Below are 13,142 nucleotides of genomic sequence, written 5' to 3' on the forward strand. Positions count from 1 at the left end.
AACCAGGAAATTCTCCTGTCTCTACCTCCCATTTCACCATTATAGTGCTGGGATTATATAAACCCACCACAGCTTCTTCTAGCTTTTTATGTGGGAGGTGAGGGTTGAATTTGGGTTGGGTACTTATGCTTGAGTGGTAAACACTTTATCCACTGAGCTATCTCTCAAATCCCTGATTATGCAATTGTTTCATGAGTATTTTTAATCCGTTGTTGGTTGAATCCATAGATACAGAATTGGTAAGTAAGGAGAGCCAACTGTAATGCCCCTCCCATCACTGGTGGTGGTAACTGGATTGAGAGAATGTCTACCCAGATTCTCTACAGTTGAACTTATTTTTTTATCTTTTCTTTTTTAAAAAAATTGCTTTTGGCATGTGTGTATGCATGATGTATGCACATGTGTGTGCAGGTGTATCCTATGTATGACTGGAGGAGATTTTCATGTGTCCTTTATTGCTCAAGTTCCCACTGAACCAAGAACTGCAGTTTCAGTCAGACTGGCTGACCAAAAAGTCCCAGTGATTCTCCTGTGTCTGCTCCTCTCAGAACTGGGGTTACAGCTGTGCATAGCCACAACCACCTTTTTTATGTGGATGTTGGGGATCAAACTCATGGTCTCAGGCCTTCTCAGACTCTCATGTCTGTGCATTAAGCACTCTTACCTACTGAGTCATTTCTCCTGCCCTGACATTTCCTCTTTAAAGTTAGTAAATTTAGTGTCTTTGTTGTAAAATGAATTCGCATGATATTCCAGTGCCACAGCAACAGATCCTCTTCTTTCTTGTAGCTCTCTGATCTGTTTGCCACATATTTACTGACTTAGGCAGACCTAGAACACACATAACATAGTTTCAGAATTGGCTGGTAACACTGTGGAAAAGTATGGATAACAGCATACTATATGTTCTTTTGCCCTTGGATATTTTCCTTTTTTAACTTATTCTGGGAAGCACTCGTATTCACAGAGATCTTCCTTGCTCTTCAAGTTGAGTAGTGCTTTGTTTTAAATGTGCTACAGTTTCTTCAGCCATAATATGTAGGGAGGAGTTAGCGTGTTTCCAGTGCTTTGTAATTGTACGCAGTGCTGTGAATAGTACTGTACAGAACTGACTGCATCTTCAGAGTGTTTTCTTAGAAGGCAAGAACCATGCCTGGCCACATAATACACTATGTAAGTAGCCCCAAGGAAAAAGGAATCATGAGTATCTCCATAAATACTAGGAAAACTTTTGATAAGCTTTAGCCTTAGAGCCACTATTCAGTTAATGTGTGGAGACACCATATCCATCTCAGGAATGATGAAATATAACAAGACAAGCACTAAAGGCACAAGAAGTGGAAGTCTTGGCTTGGAATGTAGCTCAGTTGATAGAGTACTTGCTTAGCACAAAACCCTAGCACCGTGTAAACATATAAAATGTGTGGTAGCACATGCCTGTAATTCCAGCACTTGGGAGGTAGAGGCAGGAGGATCAAAAGTTCAAGGTTACCCTTGCTACAGTGAGTTGGAGGCCAGCTTGAGCTTACGTGAGGCTCTGTTTCAAAAAAAACAGGCCCAAAGATGTGAAGCTAACACATAGAAACTGAGGGGTTTTGCACACACAACCCAGTCAGGCAGCACTATAACAGAGGAATACTCTTGAAGCCATCTATGTAATTTATCTCAGTAACCACATTTACACTTAAGAATAAACTAATGAAATTAATTTTAAAAACAAAATACATAAAAATACTACTTCAGTTGAGCATGGTAGCATATGCCATTAATTCCAGCATTTGGGGGACTGAGGTAAGACGTTCATTTTGAATGAGTTCAATTCCAGCCTGGGACTACAGGTCAGCCATAGCTAGAGTGAGACCCTACTTCAAAAAACAAACAACAACAAAAAGAAAACATAGTGATTTATAACTCTTGTAATAAAGCCCACTTGCTTGTGGTAAATAAGTTCTGTTTGCTGTTACTTTAATATTCTTGCATTGATAATCATTTCAGATAAAAAAAAGTCTGTAACTTCCTTTTATCTATTTTAAATTTTTTATGCATGGGGCTGGAGAGATGGTTTAACAGTTAAGGCTCATGCCTGCCAAGCCTAAGTACCCTGGTTCAATTCTCCAGGTCCCACATAAGCTAGATGCACATGGTGGTGCATGCGTGTAGAGTTCATTTGCAGTGGCTGGAGACCCTGGCACTCCCATTCTCTATCTCTCCCTCTCTCTCTAGTAAATAAATAAATAAATCTTTTAAAAAAATGTATGCATGTATGTGTGTGTGTGGAGGTGCCATCCACCCTTTTTGTTTTTTTAAGGGGTTCGCTGTGGCCCGGCTGACCTGGAATTCATGATGTAGTCTCAGGCTGGCCTCAAACTCACAGCAATCCTCCTACCTCTTCCTCCCGAGTGCTGGGATTAAAGGTGTGTGCCACCATGGCCAGCTCTATCCACCCTTTAAAAAAAAAAAATATATATATATATATATATATATATATATATACATACACACACACACACACACACACATACACACACATATATACATACACACACATACATATACATATATATATAGAGAGAGAACTTCTATACTTAACAACAAACCATGGTATTCCCCCCCCCCACTTTCCCTTCATAACTCTGTTTTCTGTCATATCCCCTCCCTCTCTCTTTTAGTCTCTTTTATTTTGGTGTCATCATCTTTTTCTCCTATTATGAGGGTCTTGTGTGAGTATTGCTAAGCACTGTGAGGCCTTGGAGAGCAAGGTCAAATTCTGTCCAGACAGTTGTAAGAAATGGTACTCTTCCTTTGGCTCTTGCATTCTTTCCTCCACCTCTTCTGCAATGGACCCTGAGCCTTGGTGGGTGTGAGATGTTTCAGTTCTGGACACTCCTTTGTCCCTTCTTCTCAGCACCATGTTGCCTTTTGGGTCATCCCAGTGCCATTTGAAAAGAGAAGCTTCTTTAACTAGAAGTGAGAGTAGCATTAATGTATGACTATGAACATTAAGTGTAGTGCTGTCAGGGTAATTTGGTGAGAGTAATATATGCCATAGGCTTTTGATTAGGTTTTCAGTACCAGGCAGAGAGCAATTGGTTTCCCCCAGAGCAGACATGCCACTGTTGGCACTCATTTAGTCATTTGGCCTGTCTGGCCAAACTTGAGGCTTCCAGGGTCCACTGTTTCCACTGCTGATGACTTCTGTCTCCCATAAGACTGTATACAGTACAGCTTTTTCCAGCTTTCAATTGGCTGGGCTACAGGGAAAAGGTTTTCTGCTCAGCACCAACTTGTTTTCTCAGTGACTTTGCTGCTCAGGCATGTAAAGTCTTCAGCAATAGGGTCTTACCATCTCTTTCTCATGGGGAACCAAGGGCCTTGACAATAGTCTAATGTTTTGGAGGCAACAGGGACCTCCCTGGCCAACAACTGGAAGGTATCCCATCCCAGGCACTGAAAATTTTCTAGTAACACTCTATGGCTTCTGACCATCCATCTTTTTTGATGAAATAGGGTCTCACTGATCCCATTGTGACATCACTTCCACATATGGACATAACAGTGGCCTACTGTCACAACACAGTTCATATTATGACATCATAATACCCTACTGTGTCATTACAGAGACCTGTTGTCAGAGCACAGTTCCATGTGGTGACATCACAATTCTCTGCTATGACATCACAAGGCCCCCACCCTCCCTGACACATCTGTCTTGGATACTGGGAATGGATTCTTGCATTTCCTGTGTGCCTCATTTTTTCCTTATGCTCAGGGCCCTCCTCTCCTAAGTCTTGTTCTTCATGGTAGGAAATGCCCATCCTTTAGTGCTCTGCCATGTGAGTCTCCACAAACAGGAGATGTTATTAGACAAGTGAGATATGACTTAATTATGATACTGTGAAAATGCATTTTCCACTGTCATAGAAGGACATGGGATGATAACCTGGGAAAACTAAAGCTCGTTGTTAACAGAAAAATGTGAGCAGCTTTTGCTTGTGCTCTTGCATTGATGAAGCATAGTACCAAGGCTGCCTCACACAGTCATAGTCACCTGGATCCACATACCATACCAGGGAAAAGGGTAAATGTTCAGTTGGACTAGTGTGGTAGGCAGAACAAGGAAGAGAAATTGAAATTCTCAAACTTGATTGGGATTCTGGGAAATGGAGTGACTCTGAACCAGAAACCTTCCTGTGCTCACCTTGTCTGTGGTCAGAAGGCTGTGGGACTGCAAAGGTAGACAAAGTATGCTTTTGATGGGGGAGAAGGCCTGAGAACTTTTGGATGGAACGTATACATGATTGAATGACTGGGAGAGCCCATATCTGAATGATTAACATCTGGGTTCTTGTCTGGCCTGCCTTCTGGACAGCTCTGCTGGCAGCCACACTCTGCCTCTGTCCCCTCCAACAGGAACTGAGGACCCTTGGGCTCCCAGTTAGTGTAAGTTTCTAAGAACCTTCTAAATGGCCTGTAATTGGCTGGCCATCACTGGATGACCAGTCACTTGAGAGTCTGGCTTCCATCCAACAGGTCTCTGCTGATGGAACTTGAACCAGCAGTTGCCTTGCTCAGCAAGCCAATGAGTAGTGCGAGGTGTTCACAATCAAACTAGAGCAATCTGCCTTTTACAAAATTTTGTTGTAGGGCTGAAGAGCTGGCTTAATGGTTAAGGCATTTGCCTGTGAAGCCAAAGGACCCAGGTTTGATTCTCCAGGACCCACATAAGCCAGATGAACAAGGTGGCGCATGAGTCTGGAGTTCGTTTATAGTGCCTGAAGGCCCTGGTGTGCCCATTCTCTCTCCCAGTCGCTGTATTTATCTGCCTCTTTATCTCTCTCAAATAAATATTTAAGACTATTTTAAGCTGGGCGCGGTGGCATATGCCTTTAATCCCTAGCAGTTGGGAGGCAGAGGTAGGAGGATCACCGTAAGTTTGAGGCCACCCTGAGAATACAGAGTGAATTCCAGGCCAGCCTGAGCTAGAGTGAGACCCTATCTTAAAAAACCAAAACAATTTTTAAAAAGAACCAGGTGTAGTGGCTCATGCCTTTAATCTCAGCACTTGGGAGGCAGTGGTGGGAGGATCACCAGGAGTTCAAAGCCACCCTGAGACTACCAAATGAATTCAGGTCAGCCTGGGCTAGAGTGAAACCCTACCTGAAAAAAAAACAAAATGAAACATTTTTTTTCTTTTCTTTCTCTCTCTCTCTCTTTCTCTCTTTTTCTTTCTTTCTCTTTCTCTCTTTCTCTCCTCTCTCTTTCTTTTTTCTCCTTCCCTGCTCTTCCCCTTCCCCTTCCCCTTCCCCTTCATCTTGTAAGCCAGGCTTGGTGATGCATGCCTTTAATTCCAGCACTAAGGAGGCAGAATTAGGAGGATTACTGTGGCTTCAAGGCCAGCCTGGGTCTACAGAGTGTGTTCTGGGTCTGGGCTAGAGGGAGACCCTACCTTGGGAAAATAAATAAATAATTTTGTTTAAAATCTTGTTTTAGAGAAATTTTTTTATACTTTATGGAGGTATTAAATTAAAAGTGTGATAAATTATTTGTTTTGTTCTGGTAAGATGGCTCTCTGATAATGTGACATGCTTCTTTTCTTCATTTCACAGATGATGTCTTTCTGCCTAAAGATATTGACCTGGACAGTGTGGACATGGATGAGACTGAGAGGGAGGTGGAGTATTTCAAAAGGTAATGGAAGAACTATGTGTTGTAAACAGTAGCCAGTCCTGATTACCAGGCTGATGTGATTTTCTCTGTGCCCATGATTCAGCCATGGCACTGCAGTCTTTGTGGACTAATGTACCTAGCAAGCCAGATGTGAAATAGAGTTCTAGAAACACAGGCCAGACCCTATACCCCACCCACACACCATCACTTGCACAAGCCTTCTCACTCATCTTCACATACTTCCTGCCCTCCCCCAATGTATTTTGAGAACAGTTGACAGTGGTGGTCCCAACAGTGTACCTAGATCATGAGCATCAACTGAGAACCTGTGCCCTCCCCAGACCCACTGCTTCTGACTCTGGGGAGGGGCTGCCTCCTGTGTTCTTGGAAGCCTTCCACATGGTTCTTGTGTGTGTGTGGTACTTGAAATGCTGATGAAGTATTTTAAGGGAGAAAAATATCATTTTACATGTTGGCCCAGTATTTCTATTGGTAAGCAGGGTTTGATCTACTATGTGAATTATGGCAATACAAACTTTGTTTAAGTAGGGCATTACACAGTCTTGTAATTCTAGCACTTAGAAGACTGAGACAAGAGGATTACTAGTTTAGGACAAGCCTAGGCTAGATAGTGTAACCTTGTCTCAAGAACCAGACAGGCACATTCAAGAAAGGTGAAAGCCTGTATTCTGCATCAGAGACCTGCAGGAAATGTTGACATAATGATGAGACACTTAGAAGCTGTGCTTTGGGGCTGAAGTGCCCATAGTCATCAATGCTCTCTGTCAAGGCCCAAAAAAAGAAACAAAGGATAAAGAATAGAAGGAAGAAAGGAAGAACCTGTAGTTAAATTTGTTGAATGTGTACTTATTTTTAGTAGATTTTTTTAAAGACAGGATCTCATGTACCCTAGCTAGCCTCAAACTCACTATGTACCTGAAGATGGCCTTGAACTTGGATCCTCCTGCCTCTACTTCCTGAGTGCTAGGATTATAGGCATGCACCACACACCCTGCTTGAATTACTTAAAACAGCAGGGCAAGGTTGTGGGGCACAGTCATTACATAAGATTCTACTTTGATTATGGTGGGCAATTCACTCAAAAGGGTTGCCTTTTCCCACAGGCCCCTGCCATGTGTCCACTCTATGCTAGGCAACACAGTAGTACTCAGTTATAACCTCACTCCACCCCCACCTTCTTTTTTTTTTTTCCCGACTGGTTTCATTAAGTTAAGCAGGCCTTGAACTTAGCCTGTTACCCAGGAAGGCCTTGAATTCATGATGCTCCTGGCTTAGCATCCTATGTATCTGGGATTATAGGTACTTAGACACCATACTAAACTCCTTTAGATATTTCCTTCCTTCCTTCTTTCCCTCTTCCCTCCCTCCCTCCCTCCCTCCCTCTTCCCTCTCTCCCTCCCTCTCTCTCCCCCTCCCCCCCCCATCTTATTTATTTATTGTGAGAGAGAGCATTGGCATGCCAGGGTCTCCAGTCACACTGCAGTTGAACTCCAGACACATGCACTATCTTGTGTGCATGGATGAGCATGCATCACCTTGTGCACCTGGCTTTCATGGGACCTGGAAAGCCAAACATGGGTCCTTAGACTTTGCAAGCAAGCACCTTAACTGTTAAGCCATCTCTCCAGCCCTACATTTCTTTATTTTGCTATAAGCAAGAGAGTACTGAAAATAATAAATACATAAAAATAAATAAAACCTTCTGTCTTGGTCCCATAGAGGCAAGCAAGAATTGAGCTGAGACTGAGCAGGGTGCTAAGGAGACCAGGGGACCAGGTTTCCTGCTGCCCACATACCCAGCCAAGAGTACTTGGAAACAAATGGCAGGACAGCAAGGAGCCTAAGCTATGGCTGAAGGCCAAGCATGGTAGCACATGCCTGTAATTCCAGCTACTTAGAAAGCTGAAACAGGAAGATCTCAAGTTGAAGACCAGCCTGGGCTACATACATAGCAATACTCTGTCACAAACAAATAACATGTGTGCAAATTAGATATAATGCATGCTGGGGATATACTTCAGTAGTAGAATACTTTCCTAGTATGTCTGTAAGGCCTTCAATTCATCCACAGTAGCAAAAGGGGGGGAAAAAGAGAAAAATATGTAGAAAAAGTAAGATAAATAGAAATAAGATGGTAAACACAAATATGTATCTGTAACCACACTTTAAAAAAAAAAAAAGCAGCAAGATGGAGTCAGATATAGTGGTTCATGCCTGTAATTCAGCACTTGGGAGGAGTTGAAGGTCAGCCTGGGCTATAGAAGAAGATGTAGATCAGTCTGAGCTAGAGTGAGACCCTGATTAAAAAAAATTACAAATTAGGGCTGGAGAGATGGCTTAGTGGTCAGGTGCTTCCTGCTCAAGTATGAGGGGCTGAAGGAGCCTGAAGCCAGTAAGTTTGAATCTCCAGATCCCAGGTAACAAGCTGGGCATGGCCACATGCACCTGTGACCCCAAATCCCACAAAGGGGAGCAAAGACCAGTGAATTACAAGTTCTGGTATCAGTAAGATTCTGGATCAAAATGAGAAGAGGCAAAGAGCAATGGAGTAGAGCATTGGGTATACTGCTGAAAAATGCATGGGGTCATACACATGCATGTACCGCATTAAACATGCACACATGTAACAACACAACACACATGCTAGAAGTGCTGCAGCATTAACCAGTGAGGAAACACTTTGTTCCTAAGAGAGAGAGAAGACAAGTCTGTATAAAGCAGTTCCCTATGCTCAGTATAGAGACAAAAGAAATTGAAAGCTAAAAGAATGGGAAGGAGGAAATCAAAACTATTTTAGACATTGACACAGTGAATATAGAATAGCATCACAAATGCTAGCTAGATAAGTACAGAAGTTACTTATTTTTCTCTAAATCATCAATAATTCAAAAATGTAGTTTATCAATAGAGACAGCACTTATGGGCTGGGGACTTAACCTAGTGGTAGAGAATCTGCTTAACATATGTGAGACCCTGGATTCCCTGTGTTTAAAAAAAGTCAAGCTGGGTGTGGTGGCACTCGGGAGGCAGAAGTAGGAAGATTGCCCTATGTTCAAAGCCACCCTGAGACAACATAGTGAATTACAGGTCAGCCTGGGCTAAAGTGAGGTCCTAATTTAAAAAAAAAAAAGCAAAACTTCATAAAAGGCTCATTATACTACTTTAAGCAAGGATTTGCCTTAAAATCGAGAAGAAAGTATCTGGCTATACATTATAAGGATTAGTATAAAGAAGACTGAAATTATGTCATATATATGAGACACAAAAGCAGAAGACGACTACTAGGAAGGAGGGTCAGTGGACAATGGGGGAGTGAAGATGAGCAAAGTACATGCTATGCATGTATGAAAATGTCAGAATACATACTAATTTAATTAAGTACATGCTTGAAGAAAGATTACGAAATGGTGAAAAAACACAGATTGGAAACACAGTGTTATATGTCTGTCTGTAAGTTTGCAGCCATGGAGCTGCTCCTCACCTGCCCAGTCATCACCTAGGGAACACTGCTTGGGAGGAGTTTGGTAGGACAGACTAAGGGTTAAGTACTCCATTGTAGCCTGTGCCACCAAAGAGACAGTAAGAACCACCTGCCCATCCTCCACTGTGTCTTCATAGCAAAAGAACCAAACAGACTTACCTCATAGAGGAAGCTCACAGATAAAACATTGAAGAAACAGTAAGAAAAAAAAAAACACCCAGTATGGTTTGAGCATTATAGGCTCTACAGCAACACAACCAGAACACTGCCCAAGGGTCATGGGGGTTTGGTTCACAGATGTCAGGACAGTGGCTGCTCAGAGAACAGCAGAAGCTTCACTTAGGTAGTCAGTTGGGTTTCTACATTCTGGTGCATTGTAGACAAGTACTCAAAACCTGGTTCAGTGTGACAACAGGCCTGATGGGGAAATCCCTGGGTCTGGAAGTCTGTGTGGGAGGGGACATGGCCAGGATTCACTGGGCTTTGGGGGGTCCCAGAGAGCAGTTTGGATTTGATGCTCTCAAGAGCCTTATTTTGCCTTGTCTAGGATCTCTGAGCATTCTTGCTACTGTGCAGAGGGAAGTGGGAGATAGGACTTACCTAGTGGAGACAGTTGGGAGGTACTTGCCAATTCATAGGTACAGTAGATACAGAAATAGGAACTTTCAGAAAAATTTTAGAAGGCTATTTCTAAGGAAAAGGAGTTTGAATGTTGGGAGCTGAGATGGTGCTACCCTTCTCTACCAGGAACTCAATATTCCTGCATCTGAACAAGGCTGCCTGTCAGGAACACAGCTGGGACTCTACTAATGTTTTTGTTTAAGCAGCTTCATCTACCATAATTTTCAGGTTTCATGCACATTTCTGTTTCTAAGATTAGAGCTGAAATAGTGAGATGAGGAGAAATTACACAAAGTCTTTAAATAAAGAAAATGTTCTTTCCTCTACTTAGTGAAAAAGTTGTCCCTAATTGTCTGGGAAACAACAGAGGGTAGTGTTTTTTTTTTTTTTTCCCCCAGAAGGCACTTAGTACGCAGTATTTGTAGTCCATAGCAGAGTGGGGACCTGGGAGGTAGCAGTGGGCCCACAGGCCTGAAGACCTGTGTACCGAGGACATGTCTCCTGTGGCAGGATGGACCTGTCTCACTATACTGAGTTGTTATTTCATGAATAAGTTGGAACAGGCTAAAACCTTGGCTTTACACATGGCCTGAGCTCTTGCCCTTTATGCAGTCAGACCCAGTCTGCCCCTTCTCATTTTTGACTTGGGAACTAAGAGAATTTGCACATTGAAATAGTTGGGGACAAAAGATTTTCAGACACATGAAAATGATATATATTTTTTATTTCATTGTCTCCAAATGGTTCTGCCACCTGGACATCAGCTGTGCTCACATGTGGTCATGTGTGCTTATGTGCTACCAATGCAGGGCATACGGTTGTAACAGACCATAGAGCCTGCAGCAGTTCCTCTAGCCTATTACAGAAAATATATGCTGGCCCCTGACAGCCCCAGCTTCCAGATTAGCAGCCTGCTCTCCCCAACAGTTCCTGTAACACAAGGTCCTGGCCAAGTAGGCATCTGTCTGTGACCCGGCTTTCCTGCTGTGGCTGTAAGTACCCACCACAGTGACTGCATGTTGCAGTCAGGTTCACATTGCTGGCAGAAATCACCCAACCAAGAGCAGCTTATGGGGAAAAAGTTTATTTTGGTTTACAGACTTGAGGGGAAGCTCCATGATGGCAAGGGAAAATGACAACATGAGCAGAGGGTGGACATCACCTCCTCACCAACAGCGGGTGGACAAAAGCAACAGGAGCATGTGCCAAAAACTGGCAAGGGGAAATTGGCTATAATACCCATAAGCCCACCCTCCAACAGTATGCTGCCTCCAAGAGGCATTAGTTCCTAAATCTCCCATCAGCTGGGAACTTAGCACTCAGAACACCTAAGTTTATGGGGTACACCTGAATCAAACCACCATATTCTGCCCCAGGTCCCCATAAACTGATAGTCATCCATGATTCAGTCTTTAAAAATCCCCATAGTTTTTATTAATCCTAATGGTGTTCAACCATTCCTGTAGTCCAAGATCTTTTAACTGAGTCATAATACCAGAAAATATCCCCAAAATCCATAATGGCACAGAATACACATTCACACTACAAAAGATGACATTGGGCAGAGCAAAGAAATATTCAGCCAATACAAGATTTAAACAGGGCAAACATCAAACTCTATAGCTCCAAGTCCAACAACTCTAGTCAATGACAAGTTTCCAAGTCTGATGATTCTAACCAGTAACAAGTCTCTGGAATTCCAGTTCCACCCCTCCAGATAGGCTACTCACAGTCCTGGAAAACTTCATCTGGGGGTGGCGGCAGCTCTCCTTAGCAGACTTCTTATGGTTCTAGCATCTCCACTGGTTCCCCACTGCAACCTATGGTTCATCCTTATGGCCCCATAGGATCTCCATGCAGGCATCCAGCAAACCTGCTTCACACTGCCCATGGCCATTTCCAAAACACAAGACCATGCTGCAAACTCAGTGACCCTCTCTTTCTTGCATTTCTTACACTCGATAATACCAGATGGAGTGCCAATTTGTTAAACCAGAGGAGAATAAAGCAGACTTTGAAGAACAGGACACTCCTTTAGCATTCTGGCCCCTTACAACACTGCATTCTTCCAGTGTAGTTCAGCACCAATCTCAAAGGTTGTGATCTCTCAAATGCAGCTTAATAGGCAGCAGTTTCACCCAAATATTTCATTTTTTCTGTGCCATATCCCTCTGCTCACACCAGTTCATTTCTACACAAAGCAACCCTACACAACTTCTCAGGACACAGGCATAATAGCAAGTCTTTCACAAACTGCTACCCTCGTCCAAGCAACGCACCCTCATAAGCCAAACCTCACAGTCCATAGTTCTTACTGCATTCAGGCCTTTCAACTCTGACCCAGAATAGTCCATCAAGCTGTGCTTACAGCACTGCAAGGTGCCTCTTAGGCCAAGGTTTCAAATCCTTCCACATTCTTCTTGAAAATCAGTTCCAAAAGTCCAAAGCCACACAGTCAGGTGTCTAGCAGCAACACCACTCTCAGTACCAACTTTACTGTTGCAGTCAGGTTCACATTGTTGGCAGAAATCACCTAACCAAGAACAGCTTGTAGGGAAAAATGGCTTTATTTTGGCTTACAGACTCAAGAGGAAGCTCCATGATGGCAGGGAAAACAGCATGAACAGAGGGTGGACATCACCTCCTCACCAACATCGGGTGAACAAAAGCAACAGGGGGGTGTGCCAACCACTGGCAAGGGGAAACTGGCTATAACTCCCATAAGCACACCCCCAGTAATACACTGCTTCCAGGAGGTGTTAGTTCCCAAATCCCTGCTGGGAACCTAGCATTCAGAACACCTAAGTTTATGGGGGCCACCTGAATCAAACCACCACAGTGCATATGCCTTCCTTCCTGAAACTGGGCTGCTTTGGAAGCTGAGCCAGCTGTTGGCTTCTTGCCCTGAGCATAATTGCTATTCTTGTTGTCACTTTAGGCCAATGTTCAGTGCCTATAGGACATGTGTCCCAGGCTCCCATTGACAGAATTGGTATCCCATAAAAGCCTGTTGCAGGACGGCCCTGGAGTGTGGTGGCCTCTGACCTGATGAGACCTCTTGCTCCCATGGGCCTTGTCTGTGAGGAGCACAGCTGCTAACCTTCTCCCAGCTGTCAAATGCTCCCCAACAGGTTTTGGCTGGGGTGTTGGCCTAGACAGAGCACCAGAATCTGCATTTGTCCCTAGGTGCCTCTAGTAATAGGTGAGATGGTAGTCAGTAGCTGCTCTCAGATGATCAAGTGTGGTATGGTATGTTCCCTTCTAGGGCACCCTCAGTCCTCCCCACAGTGAACAAGCTGCTTTTCTGCTGCTGCTGTCCCCTTATGGTAGGAAATGACCATAGAAAGCACCA

The 13,142-nt window shown here is 43.5% G+C and overlaps 1 protein-coding gene across 1 annotated transcript in view; it reads left to right on the top strand.

Moving 5' to 3' along the window:
- The window catches only part of Fam193a (family with sequence similarity 193 member A), a 191,013-nt gene that overhangs the window by 176,926 nt on the left and 945 nt on the right, over positions 1-13,142 (top strand). Inside the window, exon 20 of the mRNA XM_045130323.1 lies at positions 5,607-5,688. Within this exon, the coding sequence (XP_044986258.1) occupies positions 5,607-5,688 (82 nt within the window). The remainder of the gene's footprint in view (positions 1-5,606; positions 5,689-13,142) is intronic.

Source organism: Jaculus jaculus, chromosome 11, assembly GCF_020740685.1.
Source record: "Jaculus jaculus isolate mJacJac1 chromosome 11, mJacJac1.mat.Y.cur, whole genome shotgun sequence".
Taxonomy (NCBI): domain Eukaryota; kingdom Metazoa; phylum Chordata; class Mammalia; order Rodentia; family Dipodidae; genus Jaculus; species Jaculus jaculus.